The 22,005-nt window shown below is 43.3% G+C and overlaps 1 protein-coding gene across 1 annotated transcript in view; it reads left to right on the forward strand.

The window, feature by feature from the left end:
- Window positions 1-22,005, forward strand: part of FAM124A (family with sequence similarity 124 member A) — an 83,436-nt gene that overhangs the window by 40,680 nt on the left and 20,751 nt on the right. The window contains exon 3 of the mRNA XM_040991458.1: window positions 2,862-3,595. Coding sequence (XP_040847392.1) covers window positions 2,862-3,595 — 734 coding nt within the window. The remainder of the gene's footprint in view (window positions 1-2,861; window positions 3,596-22,005) is intronic.

Raw genomic sequence — 22,005 nt, forward strand, 5'->3', positions numbered from 1 at the left:
GGCTTCAAAACCTGTCACTCATAGGCTTAAGCATCCTGTAAAGTTATCCAGGTCTCCTCTGCTCACCTGCTGATTCCACCTGCACCTGTCAGTGCTGCTATGACAACTGCTGTTAGACCCACGGTCTGACACCACAGTCATTATTTTCCACATGTCTTCGATCAACTGATCCAACTCAGACTCTGCTGGGGCACTTGTACCATATGTCTCTGAGTATCAGGGTTGGCTGATCCCTGCTGGACTCAGCTGGGGACTCTGCTCCACGTCTGTCACCCTCCCCCTGGGAACAGTGGTATGACCCTGGCATGTACTTAGGGAAATGGCCAGATGCACAAAGAGAAACCAGACACCTGTCACTCATTACTGGCCAAAGCCAGTTGCCTGGCCTGATCCAAGCCTGGGAAAATTCACTTCACTAACGTATTGAGAGAAACTGAGAAGCGGTGTTTAGTTTTGCACAGTTCAGAGCCTTTGTAGCCACTTCCCACAGGAATCACTCCCACATTTGAGGTTATTATGAGATGTCATATACTCTTCAAGACCCACTTCACAGGTTACATTCTCCAAGAAGCTGCCTCAGATACCCTGAGACAAAGAGTTGATTCTTTGTTTGCTATATAGCAACTAGTTGGAATTGTATCCAGATTCTGTTTAAGTCAAGTGTGGAAATACATGCTCTGCCAGAGGGAGGAATGAGAGGGAAAGAGGACAATTTTTAAATAAGAACACCCACCATTTGATACCATCATTGCGGGAGAACCAAGACCATTCTGTTCTTACCTTAGTCATCCCTGGTTCAGAAGCCTCTCAAGCTCCCAAAAACTTTCTGCAGAGTGAAGGGCATGATTTTCCTGGTGGGAATCTGGTGCTTAAAGAAGCAGACTGTTCTTTTTTACAGGGCCCTGCAGCAAACCAGTTATTTCATCTTGTGTTCAATCAAAGCAACAGCTCTCTGCAGTGTTGCTCTATTGAAAGTCAGTATCGTCCTGAACTTGCCTGGAAATTCAAGGAGCTTTCAATGGTGATAATATCTATCTGCAGGCAATCCTTACCTTGTAGTGGCATTAGTCTCTGCTTCAAGACATTAGTCTGTTACATTCCTTATAGACATATATCAGACTGCATTTTAATTCTTTAGTGTGTGCTTATTTCTATCAACATTTAAGAGTGAGATCTTCCATCTACTAGCTTATCCCCCAAATGCATTCAATAGTCAGACGTGAGCCAGGCTGAAGCCAGGAGCTAGGAGCCAGGAACTCCCATCTGGGTGTCCCACGTGAGTGACAAGGTCCCAAGCACTCATGCCATCATCTGCTACTTTCCAGGTAAATTATCAGGCAGCTTGAACTGGCTATAGCATAACTGGGGCTCAAACCACCAAGTAGCAGCCTGATCCATGACACCGCAAGGCCCACCCCTGAATATTACATCTTCATGCTTGTGTTTCCCACCTAGTTTGTATAACTTTTACTCATGGTCATGGATCTTTGGAAGGTTGTTGCCTGTGGTTGAATAGTATGTACACTGCACAACTATAAAAGAAGACTTCCTTCCATTCTATACAGACTCCTGTAGTTCTCAGTGGTGCCAGCTTTCTGGCCTCCCCAGCACCTGGTAGCTATTCACAGTGCTTGTTCAACAAGAGTGTAAATGAATGAGAGGAGTGAACAATCAATTGAACTATTTTGATGATACACAAATACTGCTGACGACGTGGTCCCTCAGTGCTTAGTGGACATTGTGAGGTGCATGTCTGAAGACATGTAGAATCAAGGTGAACCTAGACCCCTGCGTCAAAGAAGGATGCTTTATTTTCCTTTATGTGAGTGCTGAAGTTTATGTAAAGGCAAACAGAGTCCTATTTCTAAGTGTTTATTGTTCATCTCCTCCAAAGAGTGTCAGAAAAGAAACAGAATTCTTTCCATCTGCTGGTTATCTCTCCAGGTGCCTAAAATATCCAAGGCTAGGCCAGGAGCTCTGATGGAGTTTCCCCAAATAGGTGGCAGAAATCCACCCCCTTACTCCATCTACTGCTTCCCAGGATGCCTTAGGAAGCTGAATCAGAAACAGAGTAGCAGTAATTCAAATTACCACTGTAATATGGAACACAGGCATCTTAAAGTGGTAGTCCAATCCACTGTGCCATAATGCCTGCCCCAAGGCATCTTTTAAAAAGAGCAACCCTTCAACCTGGTCATTTGAGTTAGCAACATAGTGTGGCCAGCAAACTATATCACCAGAATTTGGTACATAGAGTTCAGTGTTTCCAGCCCCTCTGCCAGAGGACACAGGGTGGGTAACTGCCCCCTTCAAGATGGGAGTGCCTCAGGGTGGAGATGAGCCAGGAAGTTGCCAAAAGGCAACTTGACATGGGCTGTCAGGTGCTTTGCCTCCAGCCCAAAGCACAGCTCCAGAAGCTCCCAATGGCTAGAACCCAGTACTTGGCTCCCACAGGGTGGTTCTCGCTGTGGCTGCAAGGGCCTGCAGCCACCCCCAGCAGTGAGGCACTGTGGGCAGGACACAGCCATAGCCTGGGCTTGAGCTATGTGTAGTAGTATAAACAGAAAGCCAACAGGCCTTACCTACTCCACCTGGTGAAGTGTGACGTACAAGGAACAAGATCAAAAGTTTCCTAACAATGACCAGCCTGGAAACCGTTCCTAGCAATGTTTGCCTTTGGTGCTGATCTAGCAGTTCTTGGACATGAACTTGAGATCAGAAAATCATAGCTGACAGAGTTTGTGATGGCAGAATTTGACTTTTCTCCCCGCGGAACCTATCAGTGTCATCTCCTATCAGTGTCACCTTAATGAAATGAGGTGCGTTCATTCATTCATTCTGTGTGTGTGTGTTCTCCCCAGGTGAGCTTTCGGTGGAAGAGGCGCAGGACCCTTTTCTGGTCAGCATCCACATTATCGCGGACCCAGGGGAGTCACAGCCCCTGCAGGAGGCTATCGACAAGGTGCTGGTGTGGATCCACCCGGACCTGCCGCTGTTTCGGGTGTCAGAGCGGCGGGCACGCAGGCGGCGGCGGAAGCCCCCCAAGGGCGCGCAGCCGGCGCTAGCCGTGGTGCTGTTCCTACAGGAGGAGTACGGCGAGGAGCAGATCCTACAGCTGCACCGCACGCTGCAGCGACCACCCTGGCGCCACCACCACACAGAGCGTGTGAACGGCCGGTTCTTGCCCTACCTGCCGTGCAGCCAGGACTTCTTCACCCTGGCGCCAGGGACCCCACTCTGGGCCATCCGGCCGGTGCACTACGGCAAGGAAATCGTACGCTTCACCATCTACTGCCGCCACGATAGCTACGCCGACAGCCTGCGCTTCTATGAGCTGATTCTTCGCCGGAGCCCCAGCCAGAGGAAAACCGACTTCTGCATCTTCCCCATCTTCTCCAACCTGGACGTGGACATTCAGTTCTCCTTGAAGAGGCTGCCCTGTGACCAGAGTCCCATCCCCACTGATTCTTCGTTGCTGGAGTTCCGAGTGAAGGACATGGGTGAACTGGTGCCCCTGCTGCCCAACCCTTGTAGTCCCATCAGTGAGGGGCGCTGGCAAACGGAGGACCACGACGGAAACAAGATCCTGCTGCAGGTAAGCTGGGGACACTGGGTCCTCTAACTGTCCCTCCGTGTATCTGCGGGAGCCTGGAAGCAAGCGGGTTGGCTCTGCCAGAAAGGCGAGATAGTGGCCTCTGTGTGTCTCCTACGCCACACCAAGACGTGCATACTGCATCAGAAGCCACGGGGGTCAGATGCTCAAGCCGCCGTTCGCACAGGGACTTTTCGTTCCACTCTCCCTTGTGCACACGCCCCTCAGCAAACACGCGCCCAATTCTCTTGTTTGCTTCCTCTGCCACCCCTGATGGAACACCCTCTGGCCCCACTGATCCTCTGTTACCCACTGACTCTGACACTGTGCAGGAAACCTTCCTGAATGTTCCTCGAGGCCCCTCAGGGAGCTGGCACCAAGCTGTTCCTCACTCCCACGGGTTAGGTTCCTGATTGGAAAAATGCAGCCTGCTCTGATGTAGGCCGGAGCCAGTGTCTGTTCCCTTCCCTCTGACGCTGGCCTCCCCCGCCTGCTACCCTTCTGTTCCTGGGCAGCAGGGCATTGGGATTCTTGGATTTTAAAGCCTGAAAAATGGCATCTTGATGAAGAGTTGAAAGAACCTCTACACACACACACACACACACACACACCACCCCCCCACCCCCCATCAACACCTTGGCTTACTGTCAGTCCTTTCTCCCCTCCCTTTTCAGTAGTGGTCCCAAACTCCTTAGAGATCATTAACTGTTCTCTGGAATTCAGAATCAAACTTGTAGATGATAGAGAATCCTATACCCAGCTGTGCCAGATCCATACCTTTGGGAATTAACAGCTGAACCAGTGCCAGCTATGCCAGACTTTGTTTTGTGAGTAGAGACTGTTTTTTTCCACCTCTGGCTACCTGAAGGAAATTGAGAATTGGGGGACGTTTGGAAGTATTGGTTGTGGCTTATGGAAGCACAGGTTAAGTTTCATAGTTTTTGTTGGTTTTGGCTTTAAATACCAGGACTGTGATCCACATATGAAATGAAATGAAGGAAGAAGTTGGCCCTGTAAGATAACTGGTTCAAGCTCTAGCAAGACTGTGGTTAAGTCAGAAAGATCACCTGAGATAGTTATTCATAGCAGTTATTTCAGGTTTCCTTTTGAACCACACAGATAATAAACTAAGTATTGTTGCTTTCTCGGGAAAAAGCATGCTGGCATTTGCTCTAAAATCCCTTCTAAAATGCTTCCTCACTTCATGACTTCCAGTTCTTTATGCAAAGCATAATAGAGTTGCACCAAGTAAAATTCAGTGAAATGCAAAGGATTTTGTTTACGCTGAAAGGCTGAAATGAATATGATTGTTTCTAAAGTGGTATCTTCTTTCTTGCACTAAGTAGAAGATTTTTTTCTCTTAATTCCTCGAATAACACAAATGCAAGGACAAAGTACAAAACCCTGGCCTGGGTTCTGCTCAAAGGAGCCACTGAAAGAGTGTTTCAAAGAAGATCTACACATTTAGGTGGTTAGGAAGTTTACAAAGGGACAGGCTTTTGAAGTTAGAGGATCAAGGCATAAAAAGGGTCAGAAAAAGGGTTTCTAATAGGAATATAGGCTTTTGTGCAAAATAGTAGTATGTTGAGCAGATAACAAGGACAGAAATAGCAAATGGCCCCCATAATTCTTGATAATGGCCACTGAAACAGGTTACTACCACTGGCTTCATGGCAGAGAGTAACCTTCTGCCAAGCATGGTGGAGTAGCATCTATTTAAGTTGTTTTGCAGCATAAACAGCCATATGTCAGTCTTGAAAGAAATAGCAGAGTTATTTATTTATCTTAAAGGCCACTCTGGCCAGAGCTGAGCCAATCTGAAGCCAGGAGCTCCTTCCATGTCTCCCCAGTGAGTAAGAGGCCCAAGCACCTGAGCCATCCTTCACAGCTTACCCAGGTGCATTAGCAGGGAGTTGGATCAGAAGTATTGCAGCCGAGACTTGAACCAGTGCCCAGATGAGATGCCAGCACCACAGGCAATAGCTTTACCTACTATGCCACAGCACTGGCCCCTATATTTCAATCTTCAGCAAAATTTAGCTGTTCGGTCCATGGGGACTGGAGGAGTTGATAGAACATCCAATTTCTTAACATTCTCCTGCGTAGTACATGTTCCCCTAGGCTCCATTTTCAACCATAATTTTTAAAGATTGATTTTATTTATTTATTTTAATTGAAAAGTCAGATATACAGAGAAGAGGAGAGACAGAGAGAAGATCTCCATTTGATGATTCACTTTCCAAGTGGTTGCAACAGCTAGAGCTGCTCCGATCCGAAGCCAGGAGCTTGGAGCTTCTTCTGGGTCTCCCACACAGGTGCAGGATCCCAAGGCTTTAGGCTGTCCTTGACTACTTTCCCAGGCCACCAGCAGGGAGCTGGATGGGAAGCAGGACTGCCGGGACATGAACTGGTGCCCGTATAGGATCCTGGCACATGCAAGTCAAGGACTTAGCCTCTAGCCCTCAACTGTAATCTTGAAGATGAATGTTTTTGTTCAACTGCATGAATTTGTACCCTTTTAAAGAAATTTATTACTGCATTAGATTTTCAGGATCAAAGCAAATGCATGAAAGTCTTATCAATTCTCATGCTAATGTTAATACAAGAACACATTCAGTTGTAATTCCTGGATAAAATTCTAAGAATACAATGATACTTGTCAGCCTCTATCTCTCCTTCCCCTATCTTTCTCAATTTTTGAAATTCCGTATCTTTAATTTAGGGTATACTCAAAGGATTATTGTGAGGATGGAGTTATCCTTTGAAGAAAACCTTGGTTGGGTACTTTCTAGTAGTTTTTAAAAAGATTGATTTCATTTCCCTCCCATTATCTTAAGGTCCCACATCCCAGCCCACCTCTTTCCATTGCAATACCCCTGGAGGAGAAAAGCTAAGAGGGTTTTCTGTAAGCTTAGTGTTTTTCATTAAGGTCTGATTAGATGGGAAGAAAGTTGCCCTCCTCATCTCTTCTGGCACCTTTGCAGTGTTTGATGCAGTGCAAGGTCAGGGAGTTGGGTAGGGAGTCGCTGGCATCAGGAGTTGCCTGAGGTTTCTCTGGAAGGTGCATCATAGGAATTTTCGTTGGTACTTGGCAGTGAACCACAGTGCTGTCCAGTCCAGGACTGCACTTATCTTCCTGAAACCTATGAAACTAACCTGACACTGTACTTTGGACAGAATGGGATCTTTTTTATGTGATTTTGTTTTGTACTGACGATGAGTGGAAATAGCATAGGATGTAATTATATAGTTTTGTAATTTTTTTTCCCAAATTAAACATTCGCACAAAGAACAGACAAAGGAAGAAATGGCCCTTCCCCCTGACCCTGGGGACTCCCTTCCATGGCATCAGGAGTGGAGACCAGCCAGCTCCAGGTAGTAGAAAGCCCATGAAATCATTTGGTCTGGCTCTGCCAAGGCAACCACAAGCAGTAATCCAAGTACATTCAGAGCAGGCTCATTTTTAAGTTGATCATTTTGAGTGGCCTACAAATGGTGTTATAAATATCTAAATGCCCCTGGCAGAAAAATGTTCTCCACCCCTGCAGTTGAACATATTGATTCCTCTCTCTCACTCTCTTTTCATATGAAAGTGTTCGTGTGTGTGAGGTAACTAGTCAAAAAACAGAGTTGAAAATGTTTTTAAAAATTTGTAAGTAGGGATTACCTTATTAAAAAGATGTATGACAGCCGACACAAACCCACATTATGGAGGAAGATGAATAAAAACAATTGATATGTCATTTAATATTCAGGGATTTAAACTAGAGGGCATTTGTTGATAGGAAAACAAAGATGAACCAATTGTAGCATCTAAAATTCATTATGCCCTATATATTTTCTAGAGCTGAATTATTCAATGGTAGATATTAGGCACGTGAAATATTTAAATTAAAACTAAATAAAATTTAAAATTTCATTCTCCAATCATACTGGTTGCCTTTGGAACTCTAGATAACTACATATGGCTGGGGGCTACCATTATTGACAGTGCAGATACAGAAAATTTCCACATTTCAAAAAGCTTATTGGATAGCACAGTTTCATAAATACTTATGTATGTGCATGGGTTTCAAAATGTTTCACACCACAATAAACTTAGTTTTTAATTCCATTCTTCCATTAATAAATCCTAGTGCCTTCCTAGGCCCCAAATTTGACTTTTAGTTTCCTAGAAGTCAAAACAAAGATGGAAGAATCTACCATGCACAAGGACTCTGGAAGCAAAATCTCCCCTCCTTCTCATGACGACAGTACTGCCAGAAGCTCATCCTCTGTCTCCTGCAGAATCACATGGCCCTTTCATATGCAGTGCAGCCAGGTGTAGTTCAGAGAACTCCTGCACAAAGGGGGCTGGACCAAACGGGGTGGTCCCTGCACATAGCTCCTAGAAGCTTTGCTTAATCCTAGAGGGAGGGGTGCACCCTCAGAAAATTTCCCAAAGATTATGGCCAAGCCTTGAATAGAAAGCAAGTAACAATGAGCTTGCCATTCTTATTTTCAGCCACATGGGCTGGAGCAAATCTATTCCCTGCAACAGGTAAAGGAAAGTCCTTTGTCCTGCCTTCCAGCCATACCACCTTGTGCATTGTTAACTTCATAGGGAGCTCTGAGGCACAAGACAGGCCTCAGAATCTGGGTTGGGGATAAAGAACCAGGATCATCCAGGAAATCTCAGTTGGGTTCACAACATCCCCTAGCCTGTGCTTCTGGGTCCTGACAGCACTAAAGAATTAACCTTGACAGTTTATCAGGCAAACCCCCTGTGTCAGAACCCACATTTCACAGCCATGCTGAAGGCAGCTGACTTACAAGCCCGAAAACCTATTCAGGTGTTGCTGAGTGAGGTGGCTTCAGCAATGGCTGTATCTGGATTGGAACCCGATCTTAGACTGAGTGGCTGCGGGTACATTACATTGTGTTGGGGACCTAAGTTTCCCAGTATGAAGTATGGGATCATAGCACTTTTGGAAAGCAGTACTCCCTGGCTAGTACAAACAGCAGGCAGCTGTTGACCCTGAAGGATTGATTGGCTAGGGCTAGCCAGGGTGGGAAGATGCTCAGAAGAAGCAGTGCCCCAGCAGAATTGGGCCTGAGTTGGAAATACAGGGACGAACCCAGGAGAGAAGCACAAAAGCCTGGTTGAGGCTGTGTGCCAGCGCAGGCTCAGGGTTCTGAGCCAGTGTTCTCCCCACCAGGGGCTGAGGCAAGAAAAAAGAAGCAAGCTCAGGAAAGTGCAAATCCCCTTCCCTAGCTGCCAGAACCCCAACAGGTAGGTTGTCTCCAAGTCCTTCCACAATGTCATTTGGCCGACGCTGCCTGCTCTGAGCCACGACTTTGCTCAGAAATGTCCTGGCTTTCCTGGCCCCCTTACTGTCACCTTTCCATGGCATTGAATGAGGAGCACTTTATTTTATTTTTAAAGTTTTATATATTTTCCCCACGTGTTTAACACTGCATTAGGTAATGATAACAAATGTCAAGTAGAAAATAACAAAGAACAGAAAAAATTAGCAAATCAACAAAAAAAATTTAAAACCCTACTGTTCCTAAGCAGTATAATCAAAGGCTATACACAATAATAAAATCACAGAACGTCACGCATAGATGACGGCTTTTTTATATTTGTTTTATCACAGATTAAGGAAGACATATGATGTTCATCTTTTGGGGACTGGCTTATTTCACTAAGTATAATCATTTCCAATTGCATCCATTTAGTTGCAGGAGACAGGATTCATTCTTTTTTATAACTGAATAGAATTCCATGGTATCTATGTACCACATTTTTTTTTATCCGCTCATCCACTGATGAACATCTGGGTTAATTTCATTTCTTAGTTGTTGAGAGTTGAATAAGAGGCATACAGATAACGCTCATATGTTAATTTCATTTCATTTGGGTAAGTCCCCAGGAATGAGATGGCTGGGTCATGTGGTAGATCTATTTTCAGATACCTGAGGAATCTCCAGACTGTCTTCGATGATGGCTGTGCTAGTTTACATTCCGTCCAACAGTGGATTGGAGTGCATTTCCCCCACATACTTGCTAGCATTTTATTTTGTTTTGTTTTTGGATAATAGCCATGTTAACTTGGGTGAGGGAAACATTACTGTGGTTTCTGTTTTCATTTCCCCAATTGCTAGAGATCCTGAGCATTTTTTCATGTGTCTGTTTCGCATTCATTTTTCATCATTTGAGAAATGCCTTTTGATGTCTTTTGCCAATTTCTTAATTGTTTTGTTGTTGTTGAGTTTCTTGAGATCTTTAGAGATTCTGGAAGTTAATCTACTACCAGTTGTATAATTTGTACATATTTTCTCCCATTCTGTTAATTGCCTCTTCACTTTGTTGATGGTTCCATTTATGGGGCAGAAGGTTCTTAGTTTGTAATCTCATTTGCTCATTTTTGTTTTGGTTATTTGTACTTTTGTTTGTTCTTTTTTTTTTTTTAAGAAGTCTTTGTATACACCTGTGTTTTCAAATGTCCCTGACATTTCCCTCAAGTAATTTGATGATATAATATGGAAAATCTAGAAGCTTGATCCATTTAGAGTTGTTTTTTATTAAAGGTGTGAAGGTAAGGGTCGTGTTTCATATTTCTGCAAACAGAGATTCATTTTCCCAGCATCATTTGTTGAAGAGGCTGACCTTTCTGTAGCTGGCTGTAACTGGCTGTAGCTTTATGGGTTCATTTCTGGGGTTTTTATTTGGCTCTTTGGATCTTCAGGTCTGTTTTTGTGCCAGTCCCAGGGTGTTTTGATTGCAACTGCCTCATAGTACATTTTAAGTATGGTATTGTGATGCCTGCAGCTTCGCTAATGTTAAGATTACTTTAACTTTTTAGGGTCTCTTGCATTTCAATATGAATTTTAACATCATTTTTTTTCCTAAATCTGAGAGTGTTGTAGGTATTTTAATTGGGATTGCATTGGATCTGTACATTGCTTTCAGTAGTGTGGACATTTTAATTACATAAATTCTACCAATCCATGAATATGGAAGGTTTTTTGTGTTTTTGTATCTTGTCCTATTTCTTTCTTTAATGTTTTGTAATTTCGTCATAGAAATCCCTCATATTCTTGGTTGTTTATTTCAAGGTATTCAAAAAAAATTTGTGAATAAGGCCGATCTTGTAAGTTCCTTCTCAGTCATGGGGGTCTTTGTGTATATGAAGGGTATTGATTTTATTTTTGATTCTATATCCTACAATTTTATTGAACTCTTATGAGTTCCATTAGTCTCTTAGAAGAGTTTTTTGGATCCCCTGGAAAATCATGTCATCTTCAGACAGGGATAGCTTAACTCTCTGCTTTCCAATTTCTACCCTTTTAATTTCTTTTTCTTACCTAATATCTCTGGCTTAAACTTCCAGCACCATGAATAGCAGTGGTGAGAGTGGGCATCCTTGTCTGGTTCTGGGTCTTAGTGGGAATGCCTCCAGCTTTTCCCCATTCAATAGGTTTTTCATATATTGCCTTATGTGTTGAGTAGCATTCCTTCCACATCCACTTTGCTTATGGATTTTTATCATGAAAAGATAATGTATTTTATCAAATGCCTTCTCTGTTCCTATTGAGGTGGTCATAAGATTTTATTCCTCATCTTGTTAATGTGTGGTGTATTATGTCTATTGATTTGCATATGTTGAATCATCTCTGCATACCAGAGATTAATCCCACAGAGTATTGATGAATAATCTTTCTGATGTGTTTTTGGAATTGAAGAGCTAGAATCTTGAGGATTTTTGCATTCATATTCATCAGGTGTATTGGTCTAAATAGTTCCTGATCTCTGATGTACCTTTTCCTAGTTTGGAATTAATGTGAATTTGGCCTCATAGAAGGAGTTTGGGAGGATCCCGCTATGCTTTTCATTGTTTTTGAACAGTTTGAGAAGTATTGAAATCAGTTCTTGAAAAATTTTGATAAAGTTCTCCAGTGAGGCCCTTTGGTCCTAGACTTTTCTTTGCTGGGAAAGTTCTTATTACTGATTCAATTTCTGCTATAGTTATTGGTCTATTTAAGGATTTTTATATCATCATTACTCAATTTTGAAGGATGTTATATGTGCAAAAATCGATTCATTTCTTCTAAATTTCCAGTTTGTTGGCAGATAGCTATTGCTAGTGATTCCTGATGATTCTTTGTATATCTATGGTGTTAGTAGTTACGTTTTCCTTTTAATCTCGATTATTATTTACTTGTATTTTCTCCCCTTTTTTGTTGTTATTTGATTTTGTTCTGATTTAGTTTCAGAAAAACATTTCTTCTATTAACTTATCATTTTGGGGGGGGGGGCCTAAATTTTGTTTATGTCTTCTCTAATTTTAACTCTTTATTGACTTGGGTTTGGCTTGTTTAAATCTTTTTAAAAAATAAAGGATTGAGAAGTTTATGTTTTCTTTGAAAAGCATATTTTACAGAGAGAATAAGACATAAAGAAGGTTTTATATCCACTTGTTCACTCCCTAAATGGATGCAGTGCCCAGAACTTGGCCAACTGGAGCTTCTGGGTCTCCCATAGGAGTACAAAATCCCTAGGCCATAGACCATCCTTCAGTGCTTTCCCAGGCCAGAAACAAAGAGCTGCACCAGAAGTGGAACATCTTGGATGCTAACTGGCACCTATACATAACACCAGCACCACAAGGCAGAGGACTAGCCTAATTCTCCACCATGCCAGCACTTCTAGATTCTTTATATATATTGACCATTTATTTAATGCCTTTATGATTTCTTGATGTACATACTAATGGCTATGAACTTCCTAATATTGCTTTTGCTGTATACCATAAATTTTGATATGTTAGACTATCGTCTTCATTCATTTTTAGAAATTTTTCTATTTACCTTTTGATTTTTTCTGTCGCCCATTATTTATTCAGTAGCATGTTATGAAGTCTCCATGTGCCTACAGACATACCAGAGCTTCTTGTGTTGTTAGTTTCCAGCTTTTTCCCTGTAGTCATAAAAGATACGTGGTATGATTTCAATTGTTTTGAATTTCCGGAAGCTTGCTTTATGGTCTAGCATGTGGCCTTTCCAACAGTAAGTTTCAGGAACTGATGAAAATAATATGAATTTTGCAACTGTTGAATGAGATATTCTGTAGATATCAATAAAATCCATTTGGTCCATAGTATAGATGAGGTCTGTTGTCGGTTTTGTGTTTTGTCAGTCAGTCTGTTGATGAAAGGGGGTATTGAGATCCCCCATCATTATTGTCCTGGAATGTATATGGTCCTTTAGATGCATTAACAATTGTTTTCAGCAGCCAGATGCTCTGATATTGGGTAGACATCTGCTATAGTCACTTCTTGTTGAGTTCTTTGATCATTATGTAATGCCTTTCCTTGTCTTTTTTTTTTTTTTTTAAAGATTTATTTTTATTATTTTTTCATTGGAAAGGCGGATATACAGAGAGGAGAGACAGAGAGGAAGGTCTTCCGTCCGATGATTCACTCCCCAAGTGAGCGCAACGGGCCGATACTATGCCGATCCGAAGCCAGGAGCCTCTTCCGGGTCTCCCACGCGGGTACAGGTTCCCAAAGCTTTGGGCCGTCCTCGACTGCTTTCCCAGGCCACAGGCAGGGAGCTGGAAGGGAAGCGGGGCTGCCGGGATTAGAACCGGCGCCCATATGGGATCCCGGGCGTGCAAGGCGAGGACCTTTAACCACTTGCGCCACCGCGCCGGGCCCTTTCCTTGTCTTTTAAAACAGTTTTTGTGTGCACGTCTATCTTTTCAGATGTTAGAGTGGCTACACTTGCTTTTTTTTCCACTGACATTGAATATCTCTTTCCATTCTTTCATTTTTATTCTTTGCGTATATTTCCTGATAAGCTATGTTTCCTGTGGGCAACAAATAGATATGTCTTACTTTTTAATATGCTCAGCCAGTCTGTATCTTTTGTTTGGAGAGTTTAGGCCATTTGAAATCAGGGTTACTGTTGAAAGGTATTGATTTGGTCATGCCATTTTTCTGTATATAATCTCATTGTTTGCTTTGAATTTCCTTTTTATCTATGCTACTATTTTTCTACCTTTGTGTCCATTTATTATGGTGATTGTCATTTTCTCCTTAAGCATCTTCTGTAGGGCTGGATAGATGGTCGCAAATTCTTTCAATCTGTTTGCTTTTTTCGAAGATATTTATTTCTTTGCTAGGCATATTGTTCTGGGTTGATAGTTTCTTTCAGGACCTGGACTATGCCTTTCCATTCTCCCCTATCCTGTAGGGTTTCTGAAAAGAAACCAGCTCTAAGTCTGTTTGGAGATCACCTAAATGTAATCAGTTGTTTCTCACATGCATATTTTAGAGTCTTCAACTATGAGCACTTTAATTATAACTTGTCATGGTGAAGATCATTTCTGATCATGTCTGTTGGGGTTCCCTGTGATCCTATACTCAGATGTTCCTTTTCCACCTGTATTTGGGAAGTTTTAAGTGATTATTCTATTTTATAGGCCTTCAGTCCAGTTACACATCAGGAACTCCTGAAACATATGACACTGGGCTCAGCTAGTGTCTGGGAGGGCCAGGAACCTTTTCACCACAGTTCACTCTGACCTGGCACCCCTTCCTTTTGCTGTCAGAGCTTGGCCAGCCATCTCCTGAAGGTCAGTCCCTGCCTAGGAACAGACTCATGCACACAAGAATGTGCTTAAGAACTAGCAATGATAACTTATAATAATTGCATTCTTCATGGGTTCTTTGGGGCTACATGTACCTTACTGTCTTACATAGCTCATCCAGTATAATACAGCCAGAGATCAATCTTACTCCCATTTTACAGATACACACACTAAGCTCTAGGCCCCTTGCCATATGACCAGCAGTCCGTGGAAGGCCTAGAACTGGACTGAGACACAGTGGACTCCTGAACACAAGGACCTAGACATTTCCAATCTATGTGCTTCTCTGGCTTAGCAGGCACCAGAACCACCTGGGGGTTTATCAAGAGAACTTCCTCAGCTCCTCTTGCAGAGGTCCTGATGGACCAGGCTCAGGCTGGAGCCAAGGGCTCTGCATTTCTGACAGCTCCCAGTGCTGCTGCCAAGAGCACCTTCTATAGGACCAGCATCTTATGAAGGCAGGGTTACCTCTGGTCACTTTAGCTTTAATTCCCACCATTATCAACCTTTGTGCTTTTTAAAGTAGGTTACAGTGATAGTTAACAACAAAAGATTGCAAGAGTAAGTCACTAGGGCTATCTGGAAAGGAACCAGTCTTGCTTCAAACTACTATTTAGCTGGCCCCAAACCCCATACTGGAGACACAGCACTTCCTTAGTAAGCATGAGCTTGCCTAGCCTCCTCCCCTGTCATCTGGTTTTCTCAGTAGTGACCCAAAGCACAGGCATGCCCACATGGAAACAGAAAGACCCATGTGGACAGCAAGCCGAGCAGCAGAGTGCTGGGGGGCAGAGAAGCTGCAGGCCTTAGCTGGGACCCTGACAGCTCATGAGCAGCTAGTGTGCTCTGCCTGTCCTAGGCTTGCTGGCTCCCAGCTGAGAGCCTGAATAAACAGCTGTTCTCAGTGACCCACTTTGCCTGCAGCTGGTCAGCTGATCTGCATGTCGTCATCTGTGCCAACTTCCCCAGGCAGGTTGACAGTCACCTGCAAAATGTCATTTCCTGGTGCACCTTCCAGGTTTGAGGCACCCACAGGTCTAAGTGATCTCACAGCCCACTCAGGCCTGAAGGGAAGAGTCACTTTCTATTAAAAACACAGATGCAAATGGTGATGGGCAGAAAAGTGCACACGTGCCAGCCCTAAGCAATGTGGGAGGCAGAGAAGGGCTGAGCCTGGCCCCCAGGGCACTCATCTACCTGCTGATAGAGCCCTCAGTGCCATTTGCCAAGCTGCCAGCCCTGTTCCCAGATGACCAAGTACCACTCTAGAGCAGGCAGAGAGCATTTCCTATTCCATTTCCATGGAAACACCTGCTCAAGTCCCTGCGTCTTTGCTCACTAGTCGGCCTCCTGGATCAAGCCACAGCCCTGGCTTTCCCAGTAGGAAAGCGTTACACATACCTGGCTCAGAGGGCTGTGATGAACAAGTGATGGATCCTTCCCTGGGGTGCCTGACAGGGGCCTTCTGCTCTACCAGGTGAAGCTGCTTGAGCGTCAGACTCAGTGGTTTGTAGAGGGATACCTGCTGGAAACCAGCTGAGAGCTCCTCCTCGCACCCTCACATGGCTCCCAGGAGCCCCTTGGGGAGGAAGCAAGTCAGTGGTCTCCCACCTCTGCACATCTCATTCACTGGGAATAGTATGTACTGCAGGAAGTTCAGCCTTTTATTTCCTCAAGTCTTCTTAGGCCCTGTATTTGGCATTTATGAATTCCATACTGCCTTGGTCTTTAGAAATATTCAGGCAAATCTATACATGACAGGGTAGTTATCCTGAGAGTTCTGGAAGCGTAGAAGGCATGGGCAGAGAAAGGAATTACAGGTAAAATACTGGGCTTCCTAAAAGCCACAGCAGAAAGAAATGCAATTTTCGTTTTTTGTTTAAAAAAAATCTGGATGAGAAGTACAAACCTTTCCAGGTGCTGAACCCCAGTAGGTTCCATATATGAGACTTATTCAAGATAACAGCAGGTGCATTCCTCTATGACTTTTTGGTAGGTGCAGACATATTTTTTTTCAAGTGGCCTGAGAGAGGGAAGGGTGACTAATGGCATTAGCAGCTATAGCCACTGGTGTCTTCAGGCCATCAGTGATGTTCCATTTTGGTTTTTGATGTTCCTGACTGCTGTGTATCAGAGTCTGGAAGAAGCAATGAACTCAAATTGTTTTAAATAAAACTTCATTCCAGGAGGGGAGTGGCCACTTGAACAGACTCGTGGGATGCCCTCTGTCCTTCCCAGTGCTCTACGTTCTCATGAGGTCCCTCAAATGTTTGTCCTTCTGCCTTCTCGGGGCCTTGAGCTCACCTCCGTGTCCCTCTGTGTCCCAGGGCTCCATGGGCTAGATGTTGAGATGTCTCAACTGAAACTGGAAAGAGTTTTCAAATAGCAAGTGCCCTATTATAGACCACAGCCAACACTTTGTTTAGTAAGCTTACATCCACATCTGTCACGATCTAGACATTGTGTATACATTTTTAATTTCTGAAAGTGTAGAATCATTTCCCCCCATTTTGTATATTGGAAAAATGAATAATGAGAGACAGACCTCTAAGTCTGGGTTTGTATTTGTATCCTGCGTTGCCCAGATTCTAGCTCTGTGACACTGGGCAAGCTAGTCTCCCTCTCTACATGCCTCCATTTCTTCATCTGAAAAACGAGAGTCATGCTAGCAGGTACCTCATGAGATTGATGTGGAGCCCTAAGGGGTGATGCAGCCATAGGGCTGCACTTGGGAGCTGCACCTACTCCTTGCCGTCATTGGCCTGAGATCCCCCAGATTGGCTAGACCAGGAGTCAGAAGGAAAGGCTGATGGGAAATTGTGGAGCGCAGGGACATGCTGGAGCCCATGTCTCTCTCCCTGTCTCAACTCCAGCAATATGGTGACCTGAGAAGCTGGTGCCCAAGGCCATGGACCTGAGGCAAACCTGCCAAGAGAAGCTAAGAACAGAGATGGCCTTGATGGGAGCTGTAGAAGCAGGCCTGCTAGTGACCTCCCGCCCACAGGAGAGCCAGCAAATCAGCAACAGTCCAATTCTACCTTCAGAGCACAGGGCCAGCTGCTTCTGAATGTATATTTCCCACATTCAAGGCAAATTTCTCTCATGACCAACCCTGAGCAGAATATGTTGGGAAGGAATTTGGGGAAATATGTTTCCATTATAACCAAAGTTGATACCATACAAGGCCATGAAAACCATGAAGATGAATCAGTAAAACATTTTTTAGGGATTTGTTCATTTTTATTAGAAAGGCAGATTTACAGAAGGAGGGGGAGACAAAGATCTTCCATATGCTGGTTTTACTCCCCTAATGGCCACAATGGCCGGAGCTGAACCAATCCAAAGCCAGGAGCCACGAGCCTCTTCTAGGTTTCCCACATGGGTGCAGGATTCCAAGACTTTGGGCCATTCTTCATGGCTTTCCCAGGCCACATCAGGGAGCTGGATGTGAAGTGAAGTAGCCAGTACACGAACCAGCACCTGTATAGTATGCTGGTGCTTGCAGGTGGAGAATTAGCCAGTTGAGTCATGCACCAGCTCCTGAATCAGTAAAATATTAAGAAACCATTTAAATAATCAATCAAGCTTGGCACACAGTAAGAACTATTAAGTGATTGCTGTCTTATTGTTATCAATATCACCACCACCTTCATCAGAATGTGTGGCCAGCTACGTGAAAGCACAGAGCTAACAATGACCCAGCAAGGAACCAAATGCTGTACCATTAACTGCACTTGATGGCTGTCCAGGGCCTCCTAACTGCAGAAGCCTCCCTCCACCCATTTACAGAAGTACCTTCTTGTCTGAGACAAGAATTTAAGAAGCTTAACTCATACGTGTGGACTTCCCATCACATAACATGGAAATTGCATAAATCATTCTTTGAGGACATAGACTGAAAAGTTTACAAGTGAAACATCAAGATAGCCACAGATTACTTGCAAGTAATGCAGAAAAAGCTGCATGTAGCTCCTGCTGCATATGCATAGTCATATATAGAACAAATTGTAGATACATAGATATAAAACAAATCTGTGCATATTGTTATAAACAGACTTGGTTTCCTAAGTTCGTGCAGACATTTAAACCCCAAAGTCTCATGTGAGTGGATAATGAGTTAATGGATTAAGAGTGGAGACAGTCTAATCATGGCATTTGGGAGGTGGGCCTCAAGGGAGGTTTGTGGCTTATTAGTGACTCGTCCTTGGAAGGTAGTTTTCTCCAGAGGGTTGCTTATATAAGATAAGCTGGCCCTAGCTTCCTTGTCTGTTTCCTGCCTTGCCATGTGATCATTCCTCCACCATCCTCTAACCTCACCAGTTGCCTGAACAAATGGGACCACCCAATATCCTGATCTTGCACTGTGAGTCCCAAACCGTAAACTGAAACAAAACAAACTCTCAGCACCTAAATTGGGTATCTAAATTTGATTCCAAAGCCTCTTCAGTCAGCGAGGACTCAGTAGAGCCCTGAGGGTACCCTGCGGGTGTTTGCTCATAGCAGAACTTGACAACTAATCCTGGCAATGAAGCCATCAAGAGCTATGTAGGCGGACTGACCAAGAGCAGACTGCATTTTATAGCAGTTATAAAAGTGTCCAGAAGTAAGAATCGGGAGGAGCTGGTGTATTCTCACTCTGGAAGATGTGTCCAGGTCCTAGGGAAGAACCATGTTCCCTGACCTCATGTTAGACAAGATTATCTAACACAAAGCCGATACTGAATGTCCTGTTAAGTTCTATATTGAAGGTAGGAACAGAGTGGTAGTAGAATATATCACAAAGCTGAAAATAAATCTGTGATAAGCAGGAAAACATCTTTATATAGCATATTGGGAGGGGCAGTAAACTTGTAATATGAGACAGAATCTGTTTCTGAAAACCTAAATCAAGGCCTCAATTTTTTTTAATTATTCAACTGATTGTTCACACACACACATCTAATATATATATATATATATATAATTTTGGAATATATAATTTTAAAAATTCCAAAATGACATTTTTGTCTGTCTATCCTCCATACCTGAATTATGTCTTTTTAGCAAACTACAAATGGGTATTTTCTCCCTTGGATCTCAAAACATATGGATAAATTTCCTGGAATTAAAAATTAAAGAAAAAAAGGAAACCTAGAACTGCAAAGCTAAGATCACACCTAAATCCTTGGGCTATTGGCTCCTGTCCATTTCCTGTAAATTTCCAAGAAACTTAAGTTTCACAGATTTCTTGTCACAGCTCTCATGTAAATAAGATTTCTATTTTTAGTATTTCCGTTCTCTGATTTAAAAGATATTTCATACAGTATAAATGAGAGATGCAATTTAGTCACTTCAGAGAAACACCTACTATTAAGCCATCTGCAGTGGGTCTAAGTGCAAGGGGTTAGCTCCACGTGGTGGCCAGCTAACAAACTCCCTTCCCAGTTCTCCTTTGATTAGGGTCCCCTGCCCCATTCTTGCAGGCACAGATGAAGCTCTGTTTTGGAACAGCCCACTCTTACCTCCCTAGCTGTAGTTTTGTATGTTCAACTTATCATACCTGATAACATGTTGGCATTGGGGAACTAACAGTAGATGGGAATAGCTGGTCTATCTCCAGGTGCCTGAAGCTCTAGCATGTCAAGGTTGGGAGTGGTTGGCAGTCATGTTCCCCATCAGGTAGACAAAGCCATTGAGGAGAGGAATGACCTTGACCTGTGGAAGAAAGACCAGAGAGGAGAAAGAATGGGTCTCACTGCATTCGAATCCTTAGCTGTACACATCCTGAGGCCCCACTCCTCTAAGCATTCTTACATTAACTCTCTTTGATCTCTTTGATGGTATACATTGGCAGGGGGAGGGGGAGTTACCCTTGACAATCAAAGCAATATAATGCACATAGTTGCAAGGAATCAAATTTGGTTCTGTTCTCCATATTTTGAATGAGTTACAAAGAAGGAGTAATGAAAATGTTGGAGAAATGATAAGCAGCTTACAGAGAAGGCTTTTAGAACTTGGTTATCACTAAATAAAGAAATGATTTGATAGCTTTCTGCTAGTACCATAGGAAGATGTTTTGTAGTTTCTTTGCTGGAGCAGATGGGGTTAAGGGAAAGGTAACACTTTCTATAAGACGCACCTTCCCAATTGTGCTGTGCTGTTGGAGTGACCACCTTCAGGGAAGATCCAGTTGGCTCAGCCCTGTCTTGTATTGACTTCCTTCTTGGATCAGGTGTCCACCTGGGCTCAGGCACTTTCATGGCAGAGGCAGTCACCTGTCATGAACATGCCCAACTGGGACCCTGGGAGGAAACAGACACCCCAGAGCCCTGGGAGCTCACAGGCGTCCCCAGGAAAATGCCGTGTCATGGGGCCATGGAGGTCTCCTTAGGGCTCCAATGTTAAAAGCTGGGATATCTGCAACTTTGTTACCTTATTTTTCCTAATCCTGCTTCTCTTCAGCTACTTGGCTAGTTTGAGATTAGTCCTTTGAAACACATTCAAGAGGGACATTTCAAATAGTTGAGCCTTTCTGGTTCCAAGGAGGCCTCTCTTCCATCACCCACGGACACCTGCCTAGCAAAAGGCTGTGGAGGAGGCCAAGTCTGAAGAGAGATGTGAAAATCCAACTGAATCCAATGTCAGTAGCTTAATCAAAACCCTGTAGAGCCAATGAAGCAGTGGCAAATGGGGCTGCAGATGTCATTAACAGAGAGGAATTAGACCAACACCCAAGTCCAGGACCATGGGCACAACCCCTTAAGTTTTGGAATCCCTGTTACAGCAACCACAAAGGAGCACTCTGCTTGTCCCTCCTTGTCAGGGCATTTCCCAGCCAAGTATAAGGGCCATGCCCAACCTGTTAGCCAAAAAACAACCTTCCTCTCTCCCCCCCCCGTAATGGTGAGAATGACATAGGATCTCCTTGGTAGACAATATAATTCCATCAAATCTAGAATGAACAGGAATAAGAAACAAAGTTCATAATGTTAGAAATTTTGTGTTAGATTCACAATTTGTCCATGCTTGGTATTTTAAGAATTTATAATGTTTTCAAGAATTTGACCAGTGAGAACAGGAGGTCAACCTTGGAATTGCACTTTAGAATAAAGTTGAGAATTGATGTGGATCTGTACTTTTAAGCTGAATTGAATAAGAGTAAAAATTTAGTAAGTTTGTAATATTGAAACATTTGTGATGATTTTTATTCACTAATATTTCATTAGATTTCAAGAGTTAAGTACTTCAAAGGTTTCGTCTATTAGCTGAACCACTGGACTACTTAAAAAAAATCAATACATTACATGTATTAAAACAGTTTAAGATGTTAAAGGAAATTAAGCTACAAAAATCCTTTTTGAAAACTATTTGATAGCATTATTAATAGAGTACTAAAACTTAGATGCTGAACTCAAAAAGTTTAAGGGGAAAATTGGACTTGAGACTAGTAACTTTAATTAACTGGACATTAATATTTAAAAGTAGCTTTTGGATTTTTTTTTCTGGACATAGAAGCTGATCTGTCGATACTCCAGAATTATAACAGATTAAATAACACTCTGAGTAGTACAGGGTAGTTTGGTCCCATTTGAGACTAACTTCCAGATAGGAGCTAACCAGCAGAATAGTGGACAATCCACATACCATGTGAATGGAGTAATTTAGCAGTAGTAAGCAGTTGCAGGCGCTCATTTTCACATGCTGTCCAGTTTACTCTGGAGTCTCGCAGATTCAGTGGCAATGAGGATCCAGCCAGCCCCTTGAAGATCCTGTGCAGTTGATCAGAGACCCCTGATCC

The sequence above is a fragment of the Ochotona curzoniae genome, unplaced genomic scaffold (assembly GCF_017591425.1).
Source record: "Ochotona curzoniae isolate NIBS_2020 unplaced genomic scaffold, NIBS_Ocur_1.0 contig_64, whole genome shotgun sequence".
Classification (NCBI taxonomy): domain Eukaryota; kingdom Metazoa; phylum Chordata; class Mammalia; order Lagomorpha; family Ochotonidae; genus Ochotona; species Ochotona curzoniae.